General features: G+C 42.7%; 1 protein-coding gene across 3 annotated transcripts; it reads right to left on the minus strand.

Moving 5' to 3' along the window:
- Positions 1-849: 849 nt before the first annotated feature.
- nprl3 (NPR3-like, GATOR1 complex subunit) lies at positions 850-18,628 on the minus strand. 3 transcript variants are annotated; one of them, XM_063186987.1, is made up of 15 exons: positions 18,583-18,628; positions 17,927-18,351; positions 17,278-17,347; positions 14,849-14,887; positions 13,205-13,319; positions 11,637-11,711; positions 9,044-9,197; positions 8,063-8,144; positions 7,526-7,663; positions 6,368-6,524; positions 4,792-4,898; positions 3,989-4,118; positions 2,014-2,230; positions 1,285-1,477; positions 850-1,015 (listed from the first exon to the last, which is right to left on the minus strand). In XM_063186987.1, exons 2-15 carry the CDS (start codon positions 18,126-18,128, stop codon positions 850-852), a joined length of 1,845 nt encoding a protein of 614 aa, XP_063043057.1. In that variant the 5' UTR covers positions 18,129-18,351; positions 18,583-18,628. The 3 variants fall into 3 exon arrangements, with proteins under 3 accessions (XP_063043057.1, XP_063043049.1, XP_063043065.1); XM_063186979.1 differs by having other exon boundaries at positions 17,927-18,620; XM_063186995.1 differs by lacking the exon at positions 14,849-14,887 and having other exon boundaries at positions 17,927-18,620.
- Positions 18,629-26,056: the final 7,428 nt, after the last annotated feature.

The raw sequence follows: 26,056 nt of genomic DNA on the forward strand, positions 1-26,056 counted from the left end.
ATACCTCAATATTTATAAAAATCAAATCATGAAAGATATTTTGATTGCCTCCATTAGAAAGCATGCTACAGTCCCATTATCTACTAAGACTGTGGAAACATGAACATCCCCATCATTGTTAATAATGATTATAATTTAGCCCAGTATTTACAAAGGTACACGTACAAAGCACAAGGTATAAGTTCAGGCCAATGCAAGGTACGTATTGCCTGTGGAGAAGTGCATGCTTTTAGGCAGCGCACCAATTCAAACACATAGCCCATTTGCTGCCCTGTTCAAAGCGGATTGAGATGAATTGGGTTGGTCTCAAATGACTGCCTGCATTTTGAATTTCAAAAAGTGATATTTTTGGACAATCTCACCCAGTATAATTATTCACCATGCTACACCAAACCCACCAAACCCATCAACACACTTGCTTTATGTCAGGATGCCACCACAGGTTCATTCAATCAATAATGAATAATTTAATTAAGTTGAGACATAATGTACAATAGAGGAATACTGCATATTAACATCCTTCTCAAAAGACTATGGTATATACAGTACAGCACACAAACCTTCACAATTAAGGCACCATAGAGCGGGCACCATATTTTTGCAGCAGCATTAAGGCATTCAGTCATAGCATATAATACATATTTTACATGAAGCAGAAAGGCAGGTGAGTGAGTGGATTTCAATCAGCACAAGTAAAAAAGGGTTAGCAGCATTAGGGAGTTATGAAGCAGTCCTGTGTGTGTGTGTGTGTGTGTGTGTGTGTGTGTGTGTGTGTGTGTGTGTGTGTGTGTGTGTGTGTGTGTGTGTGTGTGTGTGTGTGTGTGTGTGTGTGTGTGTGTGTGTCTCTTGTCATTCCGGTGGGGACTGGAATATGGAGATGACGGGGTCCTCGTGGTTGGTGACGACCAGCACGCTGCGGAACTTGTCAAAGAGCGTCTTGAGTTGCGAGCGGCGCATGTTCTCATGGTACATGATCTCCTCTATATGGTGATGCCCACGGAAGTAGTGCAGCAGCCTGACACAAAACACATATTAGAAACACAGATACTATTAGTAAATATAAAATGCACATTAAACAGAATGTCTCACCTGAGGAACATGCGGCTCTGGGTGTGTGTGTGTGTGTGTGTGTGTGTGTGTGTGTGTCTCACCTGAGGAATATGCACAGGTCCTCTGGGTTCAGAGGTGTGTGTGTGTGTGTGTGTGTGTGTGTGTGTGTGTGTGTGTGTGTGTGTGTGTGTGTGTGTGTGTGTGTGTGTGTGTGTGTGTGTGTGTGTGTGTCACCTGAGGAACATGCGCAGGTCCTCAGGGCTCTGTGCGGCGGGCACGTTGAGGATCCCCTGGCGCTCCTCCTCCGTCAGGCTGGCCAGCAGGGTCTCCGTCACGCGCTTGTTGACCGGGGAGTCGCCACCCGGCAGCAGCTCCGAGCTGGAGGCGTCCATGCTGGGACTGGTGAGGGTCATGTCATCACTGCTGGCTGCACAGGCACAGAGAGACAGAGAGACACATAGACACACAGAGGCGCACAAACAAGCAGACACAGACACAGACACACACAAACGCACACAGACACACACCAACGAGATGAGAGGTGTGTGATTATGTGTGAGGAGACATTATCAGATGTGGTAACATTAGAGTCAATGCATTTACTTGATGGATACACACATGCACAGAGGCATACAGACATGCACGCACAGAGGCACACACAGACACACACAAACCAACGAGATGAGAGGTGTCTGAGTAATGTGTGATAAGACACAAACACACACACAACAAAAACTTTCCCCCCCAGATGTAGTAACATAAGAGTCAATACATTTACCTTGATGGATACACACACGCACACCAGCTAGGTCTCTCTCTCTCTCTCTCTCTCTCTCTCTCTCTCTCTCTCTCTCTCTCTCTCTCTCTCCTCTCTCTCTCTCTCTCTCTCTCTCTCTCTCTCTCTCTCTCTCTCTCTCTCTCTCTCTCTCTCTCTCTCTCTCTCTCTCTCTCTCTATTCCGTACTTGGTGATCCGAAGGTGAGTGCGTTGGGGGTGCTGAGGCTGCGTCCCCCGACCCTGGTGGTGGCGGTGGTGAGGGGGGTCTCCTCGTCCCTCAGGCCCGCCACCTCCTCCACCTCCTCCTCCTCCTCGCAGGGGGGCACCAGCAGGCAGGCATAGGTGTGCAGCTGGATCAGCAGCCGGCGCTGCAACATCCACACCACCATCTGGATCAGCTGGGCCTGGGGGAGAAGAGGAGTTGAGGAGAAGAGTAAGGGCCTCCGCTAGGGTGCATCAAATGCCCCCTATGAAAAAATATTGCCTTGGCCCTATAGTAAAAATGTTCTACACCCAGTAAAAACACACTGTGTAAAATATTTTGAAATTTGGATGAAGTCTACCGGGGCCACCACTCTTTTCATGGGGGGCATTTGATGCACCCTAGCCTCCGCACACCAGCTCCGACAAAGTGCAGAGCACTGCTTTGGAAAAGTTTTGATTCCATTGTTTTCAATAGAACCCTGCACACTCGCGCCGATGTCTCCGGATATCGGCTAGTGATTAGAGACGAGTTCTATTTTGTCGGAGTCGCCCATTGACTATCCATGCTATGTTCGTGTGAAATTGGGTTTGGGGGTCGGAATTATGTCGGAAGCGAAAGTGCTCCGCAGTACTGTCGGAACCGATGTGCGGATGCCCTTAAGCTCATTTATTTATCTCCAAGAATATCTAGCAGTTTACATAGAATACAAGATACACACAATACCATCTGGATCAGCTGACTTGGGAGAGAGGAGTTTGTTTTAAAGTATTTTATTGGTTATTATCAGACAGGACAGTGGAGGAGAGACAGGTAGTGAGTTGGGAGAGAGAGAGACGGGGAAGGTCCGAGGTCCGAGAATAGCATAGAGCTGAATTCCTTTATTTATCTCCAAGGAAATTAATATGTCCAGACGTCTACAAGATACATATAATACCATGGATGGAATCTGATAGATAGAAATCAATGTCACTGTATATCTCCACATATATGCCCCAAACATACACTTTTTCCTCTTCTATTTTTAAACACAATTTAGCATGTAGACAAAAATTCCTACATGTCTGTCTGGAGAGGACCCCAGACAGAATACCAAATCGAGGCCTGGATCTTGAACATACACGATTGTTTGTCAAGTACCAATAACCACTCCACTTATTCCTGACCTGGTAGATGTTCAGAACATACTTGTGTTTTGAGCTGTGTTTGCCAGCTAATGCTTCCAGGCCCCTGTTAGACTGCCAGCGGACACAAAGAGTGCTCCTTTAAGCACTTCAGTTATGTAAACAAACCATGAGTGCGCTACATTGGCGTCAGCTTATTGCTTCTTGTTCTTGCTTCCTGCTGAGAGAACAGGCAAGTGCAGTATTGCAAAATGGAACCCACAGGCATGAAGAAATGTGTGTGTGTGTGTGTGTGTGTATGGGGGATGACTACTTCTTATTGGGTGCCTGTACCTTTGATGTTTTCATTTCAATGCAATATTTTGTCATAGCAATGTGGGGTCCTTGATCAAATCACATAGTTACACCTCATGTGTACAACTGATGTTGATCTCACGGAGTCAGAGTCATAGAGAGTGAGAGACTGGTGTGCAGCTCTATACAGACCTCATGCATTGGGGCATCCAGAGGGTTCCAGAACTGCGACAGGGAGATGGGCAGGGAGAACTTATATACTCCCTATTCTGTACCTCCATCTATGACTTAAGTACAATTGAGTAATGCACCTAACCCCACATTGCTCCAGGGACTGTAACCAATACTCTGTAAATATCTGTAGGTGGCTTTGGATAAAAGCATCAGCCATAGTGGATGTTTAATGTAATGTAATGTAATGTCATGTTTTTTTCACAGCAATGCCATTTCGTGTTCAAATCACATACAGTAGTTACACCAAAAGCTTATGACTGATGTTGAGCTCATGGAGAGTGAGAGACTGTACTGTTCGCTATACGGACCTCGTGCATAGGGGCATCCAGGGGATTCCTGAACTCGGACAGGGAGATGGGCAGGGAGAACTTGGCCAACATGGAGGGCAGATCATGACCAGGGAACTGCTGAGAAAACTGGTCCGACAGAGGAGAGTAGCTGAGGAGAGAGAGAGAGAGAGAGAGAGAGAGAGAGAGAGAGAGAGAGAGAGAGAGAGAGAGAGAGAGAGAGAGAGAGAGAGAGAGAGAGAGAGAGAGAGAGAGAGAGAGAGACAGAGTGAGAGAGAGACGGAGAGAGAGAAAGAGAGACGGAGGCGGTGAAAAAGAAATGGGAGAGAGATACCCGAGTTAACCTTCATTACACATCAGTGGTTCTCTACCTTTTCTGAACAAACGCCCCCTTGAACTCATCATAAGCCTCCAAACGCCCCCATGAGCTCATCAGAAGCCTCCAAACGCCCCCATGAGCTCATCAGAAGCCTGCCAACTTAGTATTGAAAAATAAATACACTAATACACCCCAATGGTAATTAAGCCCCACCCCCACTCAGCTGTATCCTTCTCAATGCTCCCCGACGCCCCCCAGGGGGCTGTAGAGTTCAAATTTGAGACACATTAACTTAGATCATCATATTTCCTCATTAGAAAAACATTTAGCTGTGGATCGGATGTGTCATTCAAATGGACTAACTGAGACTACTATTTTATTTCAGTAGCTACTAACAGAAATCTATGAAAGTTTTACTTCAGTTGTGATGTTGTGGGAGCTCTTGCTGTGTCCACACAGTAGTTGTGTAGATGCTTCCAGTGAGGCTGGGGGGGCTCATACTCACAGGCGGATGTTGGCATGTGGGGACAGCATGTAGACGTTGTTCTCGCACAAAGGATACACAATGATGGCCTTGCCCCAGTACACAAGATGAGCCGCAATCTGGAAAATCTACAATGAAATGACACACATTTATTTAAATGTGTGCTTTATTTGAGACACGACAGTGACAGATGGACAGGAAATGAGTGGGGAGAGACTAGACGGGGAAGGACTGGCAAATGACCGAATCAAACTTGGGTCGCCAGTAGTAAGCTAGTGCCATATCGTTAGGCCACGGTAGGGCCGACACACACGATTATAAGCAATCTGCATATACTTAAAGAAATTAGACTTTCAATAGGAGATTTATGACAAGTCACACACACAGTGTAGGACGTGATCATAAGGCAGTGATCCAATTTTTTTTTTTTTTAAAGGCTAAACAATTTCTTCTGGTTCCGGGATCAATAAAGTTACTCTTCTCTACTACTTCACATGTTTGCGTATTTGGGTATATGCAGTTCACTTTCTAACCTCTAGAGGTCCCTGCAGACCACAAATATTCTACCAAGACCTCTTATCACATCAACGCATGGGAGTGGTGTGGCTGGCCAGGGCACACAACTTAACAGAACGGTGGGAGTAATTAATGGCTCACATTGGCCCTCTATACCTCTGACTACCCTGCATACGTAACCACAGATGAAACAGTGGAAATAATGTAATAATTCTCCACAGTGTAGTCAACTCTTTAGTCTCCATAATAACAGGACAGTTTTGATTCAAAAGACAATTACCATGGGTATATACAGACAGTGCAGAGTTTGGAACAGGCCAACTGAATTCACCTATACCGAACCAGCCAATTCCCCTAGTTGGTGAGGTAATGTTATCTGTGAGGGGGGCATGCAGAAATTATCCTTGTTCTTCCTATTTTTGCATTATTTTTTAAATTATGGAATAGTTATTAAGATATTTATTATAGAATGAGTGTGCTTTCGGTTGAGGAAGTTGAGGTGGTGTTGAGGATAGGGGTGGCTAGGGTGATGGGAATGTTATGGGCATGCTGGAGGGAGGGATGGTATGGACTTGATGGGCCAGGGTCAGTGGGTCAGGAGGTCTATGGAGTCTGGGCCTGTGCCTGTGCCTACAACTTATCCTTGGCTTTTGTATGTCTCACTGGTATTGTATGCATGTACCGTACAGCATGTTGCTTTGTCTTTTGGTGTTGGTGTTTTTATGGTGCTGCAGCCTCCCTGCCTCTGAGACATGGTGTGTGAGCCTGTGTTTGTGTGTTTGTACCTCCAGCAGGGTCAGGTCTGTATGAGGGTGTGTGTGTGTGTGTGTGTGTGTGTGTGTGTGTGTGTGTGTGTGTGTGTGTGTGTGTGTGTGTGTGTGTGTGTGTGTGTGTGTGTGTGTGTGTGTGTGTGTGTGCATGCGTGCGTGCGTGCGTGCACTGGAGGTTCTTGACAAAGACGCAGATCTTGATAAGGTGTGTGTGTGTGTGTGTGAGCGTGTGTGTGTGTGTGTCGTGCACAGGTCTTGATGAGGATGGACAGTTGGTGTGTGTGTGTGTGTGTGTGTGTGTGTGTGTGTACCTGCAGGAGGGCCAGGTCTGCGTCCTGAGCGAGCTGTTGGAGGTTCTTGACGGCGGAGCAGGTCTTGATGAGGCGGACCAGGGCTGGGGAGCAGTCCAGAGGCAGCTCAGCCAACAGAGCCTTCTCACTGCCCAGCAGCAGCAGAGCATGGTACGGCCTGGGAGACACAGTGGACACACACGCACACACAGATACAGACAGATACACACGCACACACAGATACACACGCACGCACACACAGATACACACGCACGCACACACAGATACACACGCACACGCACACACACACGCACACACACACACACACACACACACACACACACGACAGAGCAAAAATTAACCACAATCAGGCCCCTTGAACTACATTTTTCACACAATGACATACAAAGATGTCTGCCATGTTAAGGCAGCCCTTTCTGGCCCTGCCGTGGCCAACCGGTGGGGCACTCGTCTACCATGCGGCTGACCCGGGTTCGATTCCCAGCCCGGGTCCTTTGCCCGGCCCTTCCCCGTCTCTCTCTCCCCACTCGCTTCCTGTCACCACCTTCACTGTCCTATCATAAATAAAGTCAAAAAGACCACACAAAAAAGACAGCCTCTCCTGCACAGTCTCTACACTCACGACTGCAGTCCAGCCAGCGACAGCAACTTAATTATGAAGCTTACTGATGATACAACAGTAGTTGGACTCGTCTCAAAGGGTGATGAAACTGCCTACGGAGAAGAGGTAGAGAAGTTGGCAGCCTGCTGTATAGCCGTGTATGGGGTGTGTGTGTGTGTGTGTGTGTGCGCGCGTGCATGTGCATATGTATGGTGTGTGTGGTGTGTGTGTGTGTGTGTGTGTGTGTGTGTGTGTGTGTGTGTGTGTGCTCGCATATGTATGGTGTGTCTGTGTGTGTGTGTGCGTGTGCGTGTGCGTGTGCGTGTGCGTGCGCGTGTGCGTGCGCGTGTGCGCGCGCGTGTGCATGTGTATATATATGGTGTGTGTGTGTGTGTGTGTTTGTGCGCGTGCATGTGTATATATATATATATGGTGTGTGTATGTGTGCGTGTGTGTGTGTGTGTTTGTGCGCGTGCATGTGTATATATATGGTGTGTGTGTGTGTGTGTGTGTGTGTGTGTGTGTGTGTGTGTGTGTGTGTGTGTGTCCCTACTGACCTGATGGCCTTGAGGCTGGTCTCCAGGGCCTCTGGGGGGATGTGGTTGCCACCCACGCGGTGGATCTTGTGGGGCAGACAGAAGCTCACCTCCAGCCAGTTGTTAATGTGCAGCCGCACCACTCCTGTCGTACACAGACTGGCAGACACAACAGCATTATCAGCACATTGTTCAGAACTTTCACATGATCATTACATTTTAAACCACATTACCAAGGTTTGCGGCCAAATACAGGATGATCCACCTTTTCATGTACGGAAACCTCAATTTCTCCAGTCATTATGAATACTTAAAATTTGATGGTGTGGTGGTAAGTATTCATGAAAAAGGCAACATTTGTGAATGGGCAGCATGAATTCTGGAAAGAAACTGCTAAAAATATTAAACAGTGCACCTTTAAATAGCAAGAACTGACCATATATGGTGTTGTTTTAACCCTCTGAGGTCTAAGGCTTTTCATATATAGTGTTGTTTTAACCCTCTGAGGTCTAAGGCTTTTCATATATGGTGTTGTTTTAAGGGGTGTGTTGAGCTCACCTGTCGTAGGCCTCCTTCAGGTCTCTGGCTAGTTTGCATTTGGGGAGGATTTGTCTGAAGGGGGATTGCGGCGTCCCGTCCGCTGAGGCAAACATCAAATACAAATTCATTGTGGGCAAATGGAAAACAAGGTACTGGGGCATCGCACCATCACAGCTGTTACAGAATACAGTACTAAACAATATTCAGAACTTTTGATTCACATTTTTTAATTTTTTTTCTTAAAATCTAAAGAATAGAGTAGAGATGATGGGCAATTAAATAAAGGCTAAAATGCTGCAACTGTGTCACACAGCGTTCTCTGTGTGTGTGTGTGTGTATGTGTATGTGTGTGTGTGTGTGTGTGTGTGTGTGTGTGTGTGTGTGTGTGTGTGTGTGTGTGTAGGTATCTTGGTGTCTATAAGTATGTGTTAACTACTCTTTGGTCATTGCAGTAACCTCGTCCTGCATGGCCAGCTTTTTCCTCTCACATGAGGTACTGGCAGCACACTGTGTGTGGTCTGTGTGTGTGGTACCCAGGGCCGGATTAAGATGGCATGGGGCCCCTAGGCTACAGGTTGCTGTGGGGGTCCCCAGAAGGCAAATTTTGCCACAAATTTACATAGACAGTGTCATAATTATGAGCAAGGGATTGAGGATAATATGTCTACCAACTGTACTGAATAAAAAATATATATTTTTCAATATTGCATCTTGGAACAATTATGCAATTTTTCACTTTTGGCCAATCAGGGGCCCCCTGGTAGGTGGGGGGCCCTAGGCTGCAGCCATATCTAGCCTGTGCATTAATCCGGCCCTGGTGGTACCTACTCTCGGTCAATGTGGTAACATCCTGCATGGCCAGCATCAGCTTGGCCTCTTGCGTGAGGTACTGGCAGCGTTCTGTGTGTGTGTGTGTGTGTGTGTCTGTGTGTGTGTGTGTGTGTGTGTGTGTGTGTGTGTGTGTGTGTGTGTGTGTGTGTGTGTGTGTGTGGTACCTACTCTCGGTCATGGTAGTGACCTCGTCCTGCATGGCCAGCATCAGCTTGGCCTCTCGCGTGAGGTACTGACAGCGGCGCTCCTCGTGCTGCAGGGCGATGGCGATGCGCCGTGATAGGTTGTGCATGCAGCTGATCACCGACGGGTCTGCATTGGCCTGCAGGGGGCGCCAAACATGACTCAATGTTTTTACAGGGGTTCCTACAGATATTTCTAGGCTGAATTTACTACCTTATTACTACCTCTAATTTTTAAACTCTTATTTCAAAACTACCGTTATGACTTCAAGCTTAAACTGCCTAACAAAATGAAAAAGCTTTCCAAACCCTATTAATAACATTAATTAATAACATTTTAAAAATAATTAACAAGGTAATCATTGAGTGTATGTGTTGGTACAAGTAAATGAAGGTGCTATGTAGGATGAATTGAAACTGTGCTGCCAAATGCCAAATTTGATCTTTCCATGAATATTTACAAAATAATAAACTAATATTTACTAGTAACGTACAGTTTTTGCAACTAAAAATGACTAATTTTGGAAATTCAAAATGGTGGTCATGGAGAAGAGCCACCTTATCATGTATGAAAATTGCAATTTTCTCAGTCATAATGAATACTTAATAGGAAAATGAATAAAATAGGAAAAAAGTCAGTGAATGTGTCCTAAAATATTACACAGTGCACCTTTAAGTAATGTTAGAAGAGTAGAGCAGTTTTACTGATCCAGAAGGAAGTTGATCAGCTACATACACATACTACACAAAATACACATGGAAAAATAACCTATAGCACAAATCCAGATGCATCCAGACAAACACACATACATTTTGTAAACCCTTTCAGTATGATCACATGTGTGATTAGAGGGAAAGTGTAGTGTTCTCCCTATAATGCTAGATATACTTTTCAGGATTAAAACAGTTCTATGGGAGCTGTAGGATGACTGTAAAATTCCAGAAGGAATGGGAAAAAAATCCTAAAAAAGACCAGGAAGGTGCACACATTAGTAGTACAGGTACTAGTCCAAACAGGGGGGAAAAACCCCCGTCTGCAAAACTTTTCAAAAATCGTTACTGCTGAAAGGGTTAAATGCTAGAAGAGAGAAAGACTTTGGCAGCAAACAAGACCACTAACGATTGACGTTCTTGAGACATTTACAATAGTTAAGTTGTTTAGGCTTTTGTTTCAAAAGATCGTTTGACATGAGCAAATCAACATTGCTGCTACTGAAACGACACTACTTTCATGCTATAGCACCACTGCAACATGAACTTCTAACCTTTTCCATGAGGCATTTGTGGAAGTGTATATACAATCCTCTCTATATTTATAATGGATTAATGATTCATTAATTATATTGAAATGTTTTACATGAAATCTTGCTCAAAGGTACGACAGAGAAATAGAAATAAACATATAATGTTCACTACAAGCCGCTAGATTTCATGAAATGAGGGAGGTGCAATTTCATGAATCTAAATGGCCCAAATTTCATCTTTTTATTGAGGAACAAGAATGTCATGCATATAATTTTAATATATAATACAGTACTATTTAAGAGGGCAATGCAATCCGGACCACACCGCATGATATTTTGACATTCGACAGGCCTGGTCTTATCATTAAAAATGATGTGTCATTTAATTTCTCAAAGTAGGTCTAGAGTTGTCAGCGTTTCCTGCTGCGTCAGGCTAAAGCCTGAGCCAGTGGATAAGGCAGGCAGGGCTACAGGTGTGGTTACCATGGCACCCTCTCCAGAACATGACTCCACACTCTCCTCCCTCTGGACTGCCAAAGCATGACTCAGCGTCTTCTCGGTGGAGGGTGGGGGTATGGTACGGGGTGGGTAAGGGGAGTAGGCTAGCATGACGAAGCAGCTTTTTCACCCCACTCCCAGACCACCATGTGGCTGGCAGAGTCCTGATAGCCTGCAGTTCTGTGAAAGCCTGTCCTTGATCCACCCTCAAATCAGCTGATTGCTGGGTACCACCCAAGACCCTTTCACTATTATGTTTTAAAAAATGCATTCACTCTATGGTTATGAATACAAATATTTTTCTAAAATAATATAAAACAAAATAAATAGCTGAAAATTAGCTAAAATAGACAGCCTAACCCATTTTCTTTTTTTCTTTCATGATCACTTAGGACTTGTCAAAGAAAAAATGGCACAAATAATATATCCTGTACCTGAAGACATCATTTTATCTATATATATTATATTACATTATATTATTTTATTATATATAATTATTATATCATATAACTCTATTATCTATAGAGTTACATTTCAAAGGGAACAGTAATGTTGACAATAAAATCATAATGGGGATACAACCTATCCATCTCAACTATCCAGCCAACAAACTACAGTATTATTATGAAACCTGAAGAAGGCCTCATACCTCAGGCCTTGTGTGTGGGCTATTTGTCTTACTTTATTTATTATTTTTTAAATATGTCCATGTAGGAGTTTAAAGACATTTAAAGACATTTTAATTTTGAGTGCCTTAGTCAGAGAGAATTGCTTCTTATTTTTTCCACAATTAGAAAACTGTATTAGTCAGGGGCTGAGGATTGTAAGGCTTCTTACCCGCAGTGCAAACACTACGCTGAAGATCCTCATGGTGGGCATCTCTCTCTTCGGAGATGGGTCCGTCTTAGACACCTGTGGACACCAGACAAGACTGCTTTACTTGTATTCATTTGTCTCTGTGTTAGTTGTATGTGTGATAGCTGTCTGTGTGGCAGCTGTCTGTGTGATAGCTGTCTGTGTGATAGCTGTCAGTGTGATAGTTGTCTGTGTGATAGTTGTTTGACTTGCTGGGAGAATAGAACGGGAAAGGGAATGCATAGATGTGAGGTCAACCAGCCATTCAAACCTAAATTAACACATTTTAACGTTGTAATGTTTAACATGTAATAAAGAACATTTCTTGCACACCTCCTTTGGCCAGGTGTGTCACAGCAGGAGATTAAAATCATGGAACAGACTGACCTGTACCGCAATAATAAATACCTTACTGCTGCAAAGGAGGACACTACGGGACCTTATTTGTGACAGATTTTAAAATACAAAATACTGATGTGTTATGATGTACTAACAGCAGCATGTTATGCTTTTCCAAACTGAAAAAAATGTCAACACCATGCAAATAAATTCTTCAGTGCTTCTGTATTCATAAAACTTGCATAAAATAGTTTTAAGACATAAGTAGATATACATAAGGTAAAAGGAGATTTTTTTTTACATTAATGTTTTTTTTCAAAATTAAACATATTGGGGAGCAATGATAGGCCTATCAGTGGTCTACATGAAGCCTAATTCAGGGCCTCGGTTGACCCTACTGCCATGAATCAGCAAACGCTATCTTTAATAATCCAGCCTGTACGGCATCGCTCATTAAATATTACTGTAGAGCGAGAGAGAGGGGAGCAGGACCTAGGGGAGAGTAGGGGCACAGCACTGGCTAGCTATGCTGCCTTTCACTGTTTTTCATATTGTTTTCTTGATTTACAGATGTTTTGTTACTTCAATGCAGTACAGCTCCTACTGAAGTCTACTAAATTGCAGTATATGAAGAGTTTGTAGCAATACCCTTCTTGTTTTTTGAACAAAACTAGTTATGACTGCAGTCTAATACCTACAAAAAGCAAGGTTTTTTTACACAATTTATTTTATTGCATTAGATTATTTATAGCCAGTCTGGGATAATCAGAGAACCTTTTCAGATGTTTTAGTCACACTTTTATTGCTCTCCACCAGATGGCGACATATACTTTCAGACCACCATCCTCTCCTGTATACAGCACAGCCACTTGTTCCAACACTAGAAGCAGTTCCACAGGCTGCACAAGGGATTGTCCTCAAAAAGAGCAGCTATGAGCACTAAGCTCACAGACTCCTTACACAGGACCCTGCACCATCACCTTGACTATCACCTGAGGTACCCCAATACAAATCACAACAAGACTACAATAGGCACAGTCATAGTTTATGGTACAGTATAATCATAGGTGTTTTTGCTTCCCATGGTGGATCAAAGGCAGTTCAAGGTGCTCAGTCTGTCCAATACACATTTTGCTCAGATAAATACAAATGAGATAAGAAATGAGTGCTGAAGCTAGGTGTGTGAGAGGAGGTGTGTGAGAGCTTCTTACTTGGAGCAGTGTCGGGTGGCCCACGAAGCGCACGTTGTCGATCTTCAGCTCAAACTTCTTCCCACACATATCCGACTTGGTGGCCAGAATGGTTGCCAGAATGATATCAGAGAACCTAGCCAGGGAAATGAATGACAACAATGACAAATACAACAACAGTGCCAGGCTGACACAGGGAAGGGGGTGTTTACTGGGGTGGGTTGGGGTTGTTTGGTTGGTGAGGATCATTTCTTGACTAATCAGGGATTGGTCCGACAGGTGTCTACGGTGCTATACAGAGTCATGTGATCTAGAGGTCAAAGGGCACTGGAGGAGCTGGATTGTTCAGAGAGGTGGAATGATGAGGGAGCAGGAACTGTCCACTGACAAGGGTGTGGGGTCTAGGGTCAAGGCTGTGGGGTTGGAGGAGAGGCTTGGGGAGGATTTGGAGGGAGACAGAGAGGAGGAAGAGTTTGAGAGAGGGGGGGCCCACCGCAATCACAGGAGTGGTCAGGAACAGAAATCTTTGGTTCAACAGCGAAGTGACAGAAACTCATGCCGAAACTCATGCTGAACTCACACACACACGCACACATACATACACACACACACACACACACACACACACACACACACACACACACACACACACACACCGTGTCTGCCGTTCCATGGCAAGCCAGTAGCCAAATTAGTATGTGTTGTCTGTTGACTAGAGGCCCACCAAGAACAAGGCTAGCAGAAACGAACAGGAACCTCAATCAATGACAGGTCCGAGGAACGTTGCTGAGAGAAAATTAACATAGAAAAAAATAAAAATAAAAGCCAAGAAATGTCTTCGGTGACAGTGCAGAGGCATTTATACAACAATTTCAGATGTTTGTTTGCAGCCTTGGTCAGGCCTGAGTTGAAGAAGACCTCATGAGAACATTTTTTTAATCACTTCTGATTTTCTCCTAATGGAAATCTTATCCTAGGTCATGGATACTTGGCCCCAATTAACAGCTCATCAATCAAAAACGGCAAAGCATTAGAGCACCTTTTTCCATATAATCATTTACCCAAAACCGTGTTCCATACCAATTATAAAAAAGGGGCAATTTCACGTGAAATCACACACTTTGGGACGCAACCAACATGAATTTTAAATAAACTTAGTGTGCCTTTATAGTGGCATGGTAGAACCCCAGAACTACATTTGCATGAATCTGACATCAGAAAGAGAAACAGACTAAGACATCAGAAACAGACATCAGAAAGAGAAACAGACTAAGACATCAGAAACAGACATCAGAAAGAGAAACAGACTAAGACATCAGAAACAGACATCAGAAAGAGAAACAGACTAAGAAAGTCTTAATTAGGCTCATGAAAATGCAGTTCTGGTGTTCTACCATGCAACTAAAAGGGCAAAGCAAATTGAATCGAACTCTGTATCAGTCGGACGGGCCCCTCAGTGTCTGATTTCCCATGGAGTGACCCAAAGGAGATTTCACCAGGGAAGACCCTAAAGCCGAGGGTGGCGTGCGCATATATACGTACACATGACTGAGATATATATGCAAGGGTGAGAGGGAGAAGAGGAGTGTGAAAGGTGGGGTGTTCTAGGAAAATAAAAAATAAAAAAGGAGAAGAGGTGGTTTTAGAATGAGTTTTCGGTCTTACCCTGCTACCAACTGTTCATCAGTTAGGGGAGTATGCTCTCTGAAATGGGGGTTGGGCCATACAAAAAGAAAACAAAAGCAAACAAAAAAATATGCAGACATTTTTTTTTTCCGGACAAGAGTGCATGACAAGTAACACAAAACAAGGCAAATGTTATGTTAGCATTTCACCCAAGGGGTGACTTGAATGAATGGGGAATGTTATCAAAACCATCAACCTAAGGTTGAGTGTGTTAGTATTTCTGGTTAACGTCACACAATATTATTCAAACACTATTGGATGATCTGACATGCATTGCTATCTCCACTGAACGTCTACTGGCCAACTTCACTGAATTAAACTGGAGCAATGAAGTTTAAACTAGCTAGCCATACATGTACGCCAGAGTCCATGGGATTTCACATATCTCCTTCTTTTCATCACAAATCAAACAGGAGAAGGCCTGCGTCATGTGTCAGCCTATATTGTTGGTGCAAGAGATGTGCTTAGTTAGTGAAAAACAACAAACAAAAAAACACTAACTAACCCTTATTTGCATCTGCACTTGTTCTGTATATTTCCTGTGCACTTTGTATCTGCTAGTGATGTTGGCTATGATTATGTCCTGGTTTGAAAGTCGCTTTGGTTATAAAGTGTCTGCCAAATGCAATGTAATGTAATGTAGGAGCTGCTGCAGGACTCTGACTAGCCTGAGTAAGAGCAAAGCGGACTTGAACTCCAGGCTAGCCCAGCTGTTTTGGCGTACTCCACATTCTACATGACGTTGCGTTACACTTGCTTTCAAGCAAAGCAACTTGCAACAAAAGGGTAACACTTTACTTGACGCCGGTGTCATAAGCATGTCATTACAGTGTCATAATAGTGTCATGACACAGTCATAGATAAGTCATAAACATTATGTCCATGTCATAAACATTTCATGCCATTTACCATAACCATTGCCATAACACATTTGCCATAACCGAATGTCACTTAAGGCCAACAGTCATAAAATATTCATGACATGGACTTAATGTTTATGACACGTATATATAACTGTGCCATGACACTGTTATTACATGCCTATGACACCGGCGTTAAGTAAAGTGTTACCCAAAAGGGGGCATACATTAAATGAGACCAAAATAGCTACATAAATTAACAAGCTCTAATAATCTAAAACCACTAACTAGCACAGCACACCTGAGGTTCTGAGTTGCTGCAAAGTGTCAGGTGGCTCGGGCTGGGTTGTACAAGATGACCCATGAGAACCGAAAGGAAATGATAAAAGGTCTGAAACACTGCTAAATGGTTCCAAATGTTTAAGAGTTATGTTTATTATTAAATATAATTATTAAACGCTTGGCAGCATTTATCAGTGTTATGTGCCTTTTCTTTTCAGCTTTACGCCCGTTTGGTCCAGCAGCTGCACTACTGATGTGCATGCATCGATGACCCACATCGTATGAGCATGCAGTGAAACCATCAAGGCTTCACAGGTGCAATGCTTACTTATTTATTTAAAGGGACACTGTGTGAGATTTTTAGTTGATTATTTCCAGAATTCATGCTGCCCATTGACTAATGTTACCTTTTTCATGAATACTTACCACCACCATCAAATTCTAAGTATTCATTATGACTGGAAAAATTGCATTTTTCATACATGAAAAGGGGGATCTTCTCCATGGTCCGCCATTTTGAATTTCCAGAAATAGCCATTTTTAGCTGCAAAAATGACGGTACTTGGGCCATACTATAAAATATTGATTTATTACTTAGTAAACTTTCATGAAAAGATCAAATTTGGCCTTAGACAACACATTTTCAATGAACAGCATAGTTGCAGTACCTTTTTTGACCATTTCCTGCACAGTGTCCCTTTAACATCTACTAGCAGGTACTAAACCAATACTAATCTGTTGGAGGACGACGGAGGCACGGTGGAAGGAAGTGAGGCAAGGAGACAGGGGCATATTGAGAAAAGCTGCATCCTAAGTTCTGGCCAATTCGCTGAAATAATGACACAATTTATGGAGTTGATTAGTAAAATCATGTATTGAAAGCAGAAACCATAGCACGAGATTAAGTTTTGCCCTTGTCTGGATGCACCCATAGTTTATGGCCAAAGCTAGACTGGCAAAGACACTTAAGATAGCACTGCTCTTGGGTGAATGAAGCAATGCCGTCTCATACTGTATCTGTATCCTAATTTCTATTCAGGCAGATGCTGCGAACACACTAAAAGTACAAAAAGGGAGTCATCTCCTTTTATTGTTCAGACTTACAAATATACGTGATTCCTAAAATGCTGCAGCGTATGGACCCAGGCGCATGGTCTCCCCTTTATCAAATGTATGTTTGGTTTGACAGCGTTTTTAACATTCCAACATATCACAATTTTAAACAATGACAATGTATTAGTTAATAATGACAGAATGTCAGGATACCTTGAATCACCATCTTGATCATCTGTTGAATCACCCGCCGTGTTGAGGGCATAGGGACTCCGTTGTTTATCTGTGGACCGCAAACAAGGAGTTCAAAAGCGAGATTAAGAACGGAACTGGGTTGCACTTTCCATTTGCAAGCCTCAACATTATGGAGGAGAATGAACAGCACATTTAGATAAGTACATTTGGCAAACAGTTAACACATTACCCTCATGAAAAAATGTGATGTCCTACGATTTTTAAGCTACTATTGTAGAGCAGTAGGCCTACATGCTATATTTTAAGGTACTATCCGCATACAACAATACAGCACTTCACCTGATTGTCCTGCACATTGCAGTATTTTTGGACATGAAAACAATGCAGAATTACAGTTATAAATAGCAGCCACAGTTTCTTCCTAGGAATCACGCCAGAGATTGATGTTCCTGAAGTTCTTGAAAAGTCCGGAAAATGTCTGAAGGTATATCAAAACGTGCCATTTTTTTTTTTTTTTTACATATAAGAGATAAGAAGAGTGCTAAATGAATCACTGGCCGACTGCAACCACACCTACTACTGTACACCGGTCACTTGAACGCAAAAAGTCAACATGGTTAATTGTTGTGTAAACAATACTACAAAAATAATGAATTAATGCACTTACATGCTGATGAAGACGTGTTTTCAGACACTCTCTGAAAGGGGTATCGAAACAATAATTTGTTTCCGCGGCTGCCTGAGCTGACAAGAATAACACTGATAGGACTGGTCCTATCACCACTCATCAGTGCATTTGAGTCCACTGCTTTGTAGACAGATATGTAATCTGCGGTTTGATCCATTGATTGAGAGGCTGGTTTGTACATGATCAAACTCAATCAATACAAGGGAAGGCAGATGTTCAAAAGGAGCAGATCTCTTCTGGGGGATGAGGTCACATGTTTGCACAAAAACAACCCAATCCTGGAAGTTGGAAGTTGAATTAGCCTACTGTTCAGAATGCAACTCTTCCCTCGGCGAACCGAATCGTAAAGTTTCTTCAGTCAACACCAATGCCAGTAACTAGGTCAAAACAGACCAACAGCAGCACTATCACACAGAGAGTGGAAAGGTAAAATAGTCACTTCATAACATGCCTGACCAGAGGAGGAAAAAACAATACGCTAGCACCAGGCGCTGCTGGAAAACAACAGTTCCTTTCTTCATAAAGCCATGAACTCTAAATTAATATTTGCATATTAGTACACAATCACTACATGCAATGCTATGTAACAAATACGTTAAGCTTGGAAATGATCTACATACGAACGAATAAAGTACCAATTAAATGTAGCACGACTCCTTTCCTGCCAGCTCCACTGTTGTGTGCAGCATTAAAGCGGCCGTACATTTTCAGGAAACACAGCTGACAATGAAAGGTTCCGCCTAGCACTGATTCATGCCTACGCCCGTTGGCTACATTAAAACGACACGTTTGGAATCGTGAAATTCAAATAAGCCAGTTAAATTATTTTTAAAAAGTAATTAAAAGTATACATTTAAAAATCAAAATCACAACAAGTATTATTAGATATATAATAATATATTATCTATTAATAATAATATATTAGACATAGTCCTATCAAACAGACAGCACCAACATTAGAGATTAGGACACACATACGTAAGGAAACACATACGCAGTTGTGTGGTTGCAATGATACTTTTTAAATGATTAGAAGTTGCTGTAGCCTACTTGTATAAATAGCATTGGTCAATGGTGATGTGATATGAATGGTGCTGGCAGTGTTCACCACCCTTGTGCACCAGCCTTTCTCATCACTTCTAGTGGATCTTACTGTGTGCCGACTCAAACGTGAATATCAGGGAAAAAGCGGAATATTTTCCATCACTCATTCCAAAAAGTGAAATCAATTTCTCATATTCATTGGTGAGACATATCAAACCTTAAGTTTTTGTAATTTATGTGATAGTTGTTATGATGTAGCCTAGTTAAGTATTTTCAGCATATAGTGAATAGGCCTGCCGGCGATCCCATCTGCACAAAGAGGCTACTAATAACAAAAAAACTCACTGTTTCAGGAAATTACGAAATAGGCCTACCAACGTACCGCCATTCCGACGCCTAGTGCCAAGTTGCTCTTCAGGGGAGCTGTCCACACATGTGGTGCTGAATGTTTTTGCTAGTTGCCCGTGTGGAATTAATTATCATACTAGCCTACGTGATCGCGGCGCGGGCACAGCTCCAAAGATCACTCTGAAGTAAATCGTATGGGGAGCTGTCCACTTGCGTGGTGCTGACATCCGTGGCGGTCACTTTCCCATACACACATTACTTCTTAAACTTTGTATAGGCCAGTGGTTCTCAACCTATTTTGCCTCCAAATGCCCCCTTGACCCCATCATAAACCTGCCAACGCCCTCCTCAGTATCCACCTTCCACACCACCTACAACACCTTGGCCTGCTTACTCAGTTCCTCCAACCATCACCGCTGCCCTCCTCCTTGATCCATTGTTGTTGTTGTCTTATGTTGTCTCTCACTGTTTTCTATTGATTTGCATTGACTGAAGGTACCTACATTACCTACACAAGATGGGAGGCGCCACTTGTCATTTTACACAAGATGGGAGGCGCCACTTGTAATTTTCCAGTTTAATGTTCTACCTCTAGTGATAAGTTGCTCTTAAGGGGAGCTGTCCACATGTGTGGTGCTGAATGTTTCCGATAGTACATTTCACTCTACTCTCTACTCTACTCTACTCTACTCTACTCTATCATACGTGATCTCGCATGCACAGCTCCAAAGATCACTCTGAGGGAGCTGTCCACTCGTGTGGTGCTGATTTTTTTTAGCGGACACTTATTTCAAAGTTCAAAGTTCAAAGTACTTTATTTGCCATTTGTGCATAAACTAGTAGTCCAAGCACTTAGGAACTCTTGTGCAGGCCCTCTGAGTCAATAGATAGAATTAAATAAAAATAGGAAGACAAAATACATTAAAAAGTGATAAAAATCAAAGAGGTCAAAAGAATAATAAAAAAAGGTGGATCAAATGTTCTTTTTTGCCATCAGTCTCACTGTTGCTGGGAAGAAACTGTTGAAAAACCTTGCTTTTCTGGTAGGAATGCTGTCCGCTCTACTGTGTCTCAGTTTGTATGTGCAGTTCTTGTGTTTGAGCAGAGAGTTAGCTGGATGGAGTGGGTCTTTAATGATTCTCTCTGCTCTCCTATGGCTGCGCTGTACATATATGGAGTCCATGGAGGGAAGTGTTGTGCCTATAATCCTCTCAGCAGTCTTGATTATTCGTTGCAAAGACTTCCTTTCAGCCTGAGTGATGTTGCCATACCAGACAGTGATGCCTGTTGTGAGGATGCTCTCTACAAGTCCTCTGTAGGCCTGGGTAAGAGGGCGGTAGTTCAGTCCAGCCTTCCTAAGCATCCTTATAAAGTACAGCCTTTGCTGGGCTTTTTTCACGATGGATGTGGTGTTCAGACTCCAGCTCAGGTTTGATGTTACTTGTATGCCTAGGAATTTATGACTTTCAGCCCTCACCACCTCTGTCCCTTTAATGTGCAGAGGCTGTAGGGGAGGAGGATGTTTTCTAAAGTCCACTATAATTTCCCTCGTCTTGTCTGTGTTGAGGATATGTATTTTCTATACATACTGTTTCAAAAACCACATTCGAATGACTAGAGAAAAAATTATATCTCGAGATAAGGGCACATTTTGAGGGGTACAGCTCCATAGGACATTCATTCTGGTTTTGAAAAATTGAGCGCCCCACTTGTAAGTTGCTCTTAAGGGGAGCTGTCCACACGTGTGGTGCTGAATGTTTCTGTTGCCTGTGTGGAATGAATCACCATACTGGCCTACGTGATCTTGCCTGCACAGCTCCAAAGATCACTCTGAAGTAACTCGTATGGGGAGCTGTCCAGTCACGTGGTGCTGCAATATGTGGCGGTCACTTTCCCCTACACACGTTCCTTCATAAACTTTGTATAGGCCAACCTACAACGCAATTGAATAATCTGGCAACAGATTCACTTTCACTTCTTGCTACCCCAGATAGCTCCTTTGTCTTCACCATTTTGAAAGAGAGGAAAGGTAAAATACAATAATGTTCATATATTTTTACATATAATACACCCTCTGAATTCATCGGCGTAGAGGAGAACTGTTTCCATCTTTTCCCATCTCTACTCCACAAAAGTTCCAGAACCCCACAGTCAAAATGACAGTGTTCAACAATTGGAGAGTACTCTGGGACCATATGCACTTTAGAATATGTTAAATTGACCCTCTATGTGTGGAATTAACACTGCATATTTTACTGTGCCAGACAGGCTGGAGGTAAGGATGATGAATGAATGTGCAACTCAGCTCAGTGGTGGATGGCACACCTCTTTCATCTTTCTTCTGGATGTCAGCCTTGTTTCCAGGGCACGCAGGAGGCTACCATCATCCCTGTTCTCTGAACAATTTCATACCTGTGCTGTGGCACACACTTCTATTCCCTGCAATGAATGTGTATGAAGAGAGTTGTTGCATCAGAAATCACCACAATTATCGTCTGTATCGAGTCTGGATCAGTTGCAGTTCGCCTATGAACCCAGGCAAGGCGTTGTCACTCTATGGCAACTCTCACTGTGTTCTCTATTGATTTGAATTGACTGAAGGTACCTACACTACCTACACAAGATGGTAGGCGGCACTTGCCATGGCACTTGCCATTTTCCAGTGCTGTCGCGAGTTGCCATGTCACCTCTACAGTATACTAGTCTAATGTTCTAGTTGCTCTTAAGGGGAGCTGTCCACACATGTGGTGCTGAATGTTTCCGATAGTTCGAATGACTAGAGAAAAAATTATATCTTGAGATAAGGGCACATTTAGAGGGGTACAGCTCCACATAGGAGTCCATTCATTCTAGTCTCCAAAAATTGAGTGCCCCACGTGGAAAGAGGGTGGAACTGCAACTTAAATCACCTTCTTCGGAAACCGAAAATGCTCCATGAAACCAATGAGTGCCGTATCTGGTCTTCCTTGAAAAATCTGTGGTTCTACTTCTATGGCTAAGTAGCTCTTAAGGGGAGCTGTCCACACATGTGGTGCTGAATGTTTTCGATAGTTGCCCATGTGAATTAATCATCATACTGGCCTACGTGATCTTGCATCCACAGCTCCAAACTAAGATCACGCTGAAGTAACTCTTATGGGGAGCTGTCCACTCGGGTGGTGCTGAAATCCATGGCGGACACCTTCCCCCTACACATGTTACTTCATAAACTTTGTATATAGGCCAACCAACAACATAATAGAACATTCTAGCAACTACAAACCCCAACTCCGGTGAAGTTGGGACGTTTGGTAAACTGAGAATAAAATCAAAATGCTATCATATTCAAAACATTCAATACATTCCTTAGATGGAGAATAGTGAAAAGACGACATATCAAGTGTTAAAACCGAGAAAAAATATTGTTTTAGGGGACATATGTACTCATTTCTAATTTGATAACTGCAACACGTCTCAAATAAGTTGGGACGGGGACCAGTGAAATGTTATAAATATCCAAATAAGATAAAACAACAAGGAAGAACATTTCAAAATGAATTGCACTGATGAGCAATTTGAATGTCCAAGTATAAGACAATCACAGAGAGGCTGAGTCACTCAGAATTAAAGATGCAGAGGGAACAATTACCATAGTTATTACATAAAGTTTTGAATTCCCTTGATTTACCGTGATTGAGTGTATATAAGACATATTTTTGACATTAAAATCATTGTATAGGTTCATGACACCATGAAATATATATTGGCTGTAGTCCCACTCTAGCACTCCGAGAATTACAGCTAGTGAAAACTTGACCATATTAAGGACGCTTCATGTGTGCAAATGATAGAGGGGTTTAACATTCCCCTATCCACCCGAGCTCACTTGAAATAGACCCAGAAGACATGGGAAACTGTCCTTTGATTACAGAAGTCAGCAGCAGTTGCAGAAGTCAATTCTTTTTGAAAATAATAGAGTCTTGCACATCCTGTGCTACAGTGAAAATTGACCATGCAACTTGTGTTAGTGCTAACTTCAAAAGCCAGCCTCCATGATAGCATGGGGGTGCAGTAGTACATTGGTTAAGCTGTTCTAACTCACCTGTAGAATTGAATAGAGTACTGAATGAAATAAATGGTTTTCAACAGCATGAAAAGCCACTCGTGCAATATAATTTGAAGGGAGATCTTCGATTACTGCCACATAGTAAGGACAAATTGTATTCTCTACTAAGTTTTAACAGTTTAGCTCCAACATAAGGACCAGCAGGACATAAAATGGCAGGCTTTGGTCAAGACCTGTCACGGTTGTCTGCACGGTTGTCGCGATCCCTCCGGATTTTTATGCCCGTCTCGTCCACTTCTGATGTTATTAGGCATTCCCGTAACATGGCTGGTTTAGACAGTGGCAGTCGGTGAAAACGGTCGGGGTTCCAGCTTTTCATTTTACGGCCGCAGCCGGTATAAGAACCGCGGACCATGTTTAGCTACTTAGTCACCTGATTGAGTAGCCTGCATCCGGGTCAGACTAGAGAGTTGCAACAGTGAGTCACCTCTGAAAACACTGGCCAGTGAAAGACTGAATGGTCCGATGATCTTATCTGTGCCTCGGTTTGATTGACGAGACCTTTGTGATGAAGTGTGTAGCGTTTTTGAGGTTGTTCATAGCGGGGAAACATCATAAAATAATATTTACAAATTGGCCCCGACGTGATGCATTGGCTGCGTTATTCGCCAAAAAGCTTAAAACAAGCTAACTCCATAACGGCGCGGCATTTGTCGGAATGGCTCATCATTATATACATTTTGGGGCATGGGAAATTGATGGTGAAACTTTCATTTTACGCCGGAACTATCCTTTAACAACATACTAAAACTCTGCCAAAATTTGACTTCAGGAAAGGCCCCATTTTCAAGATGGCCGCTGCTTTTTTGCATGGGTTGCACAGGGTATGATTTAGCTTGGGTACCATATTGAATGGGAATACACCGCCGACAAACCCCCATACACTTTATGGAGGCTTAAAATGTCATTGTACCGAGTATAATGGCAATGAATGGCTTTTTATTCCTATTTTTTATTTCTAATTAGCCTACTCTGAACAAGGGAGTAGCAGTTTGACCGCTCCTCTGGTACAAGGTTGTCCGAGGGTTCTCCACAGCTGTAATATGATGCACCAAAAATGGGCGTGGCTTGGGATCAGTCAATTGATTTTTTAACAGGAAACTGCACTTATAACCATTTATACATCAAGGAAATATTGTAATTACAATATTACAAGGTCGAAACATGCATCAAACCCCACTATTCCTGGTAATTTCACTGCAATTTTAAGGCCAAAGTCAATTTAAGGGCCTGGCGGCGGCCATCTTGAAAATGGGGCCTTTCCTGAAGTCAGATTTTGGCAGATTTTTAGTATGTTGTTAAGTACATCAGACAGTACTGTAAACCACTGAGAAACCTTTTGTTAGGATTTTTTTTTGGGTTAAAGGGGTATGCCACTATTTTGGGGCTTAATACAGTTAAAATCGTTGGCTGGGGTTTATAAAGGTGGTAAAGTGTCTTATTTTTCATGTGAAGCATTGTCTTGCTTTAAAACAAGTTAAAAGAGTCAGTATGTCGCTAAGCTAGTGAAAGTCAATGCATCCATGTAGCATTGCTACATGCTACACGGATCCATTGACTTTCACTAGCTTAGCGACATGCTCCCTCTTTTAACTTGTCTTAAAACAAGACAACGGCTTACATGAAAAATAAAACACTTTACCACCTATATAAACCCTGGCCAACAATTTTAACGGTATTAAGCCCCAAAATAGTGGCATACTCCTTTAAGTCATAAATGCACTTGACTACATGCTGGATCTCAAATGGCGCACTTGTTCACTTCGGGCACAATGTTTCAGTGCGTAATTAATACGCCATACACACTGAAAGATGAACACTGTTACAGTATATCACAAAAGTGAATACACCCCTCACAGTTTTTGCAGATTTGTGAGTCTCAAGAGAGATGAACAGACCAAGGATATGGATCACTGGAACCATGTCGTGTGATCTGAAGAGACCAAGATAAACAAATATACTTTAGATGGTGTCAAGCATGTGTGGTGGTAAACAAGTGAGTTTTACAAAAAAAAGTGTATCCTATCAAAAGCCAAGCATGGTAGTGGGACTGACATGGTTTGGGGATGCATGGATGCTGTCAACATTGGTAATCTGAAATACACCTAAAAGAAACATGCATGTCAACATGCACTGTGACTACTGAAGCAGATCATGATATTCTCCATAGGATTGCATTCAAATCTCACACCAATCTATTTAAGCCAGATGCAGACTCAAAATGTAAAAGTTCAATGCAAAGAAAGGTTGAAACACACACTGATGACCTCCCTTTTCATCCCTTTTCATTTCGTTTCATTTCGAGACGATTCTAGCAAACACAGCCCCTTCTCTACCAGATTTTGATCTGGGGTGTACTCACTTTTGTGAGTACATGTTCAAACATTAATGGCTGTATTTTGTTTTTTCTGAGTGAACAAGAAATGTAAGCGGTTAAATATGTTGTTAAAAGGTCACTAATCATTGTGTCAAAGTGAAATTTCTGTAATGCTTTCCTATGAAAAGATATACTCACAAATCTGCAAAAACTGTGAGGGGTGTATTCACTTTCGTGATATACTGTAGGTAGGGTAGAAGAATAGAACACCACTGACCTATCAGGGACAACAACT

The sequence above is a fragment of the Engraulis encrasicolus genome, chromosome 2 (assembly GCF_034702125.1).
Source record: "Engraulis encrasicolus isolate BLACKSEA-1 chromosome 2, IST_EnEncr_1.0, whole genome shotgun sequence".
In the NCBI taxonomy this organism is placed as follows: domain Eukaryota; kingdom Metazoa; phylum Chordata; class Actinopteri; order Clupeiformes; family Engraulidae; genus Engraulis; species Engraulis encrasicolus.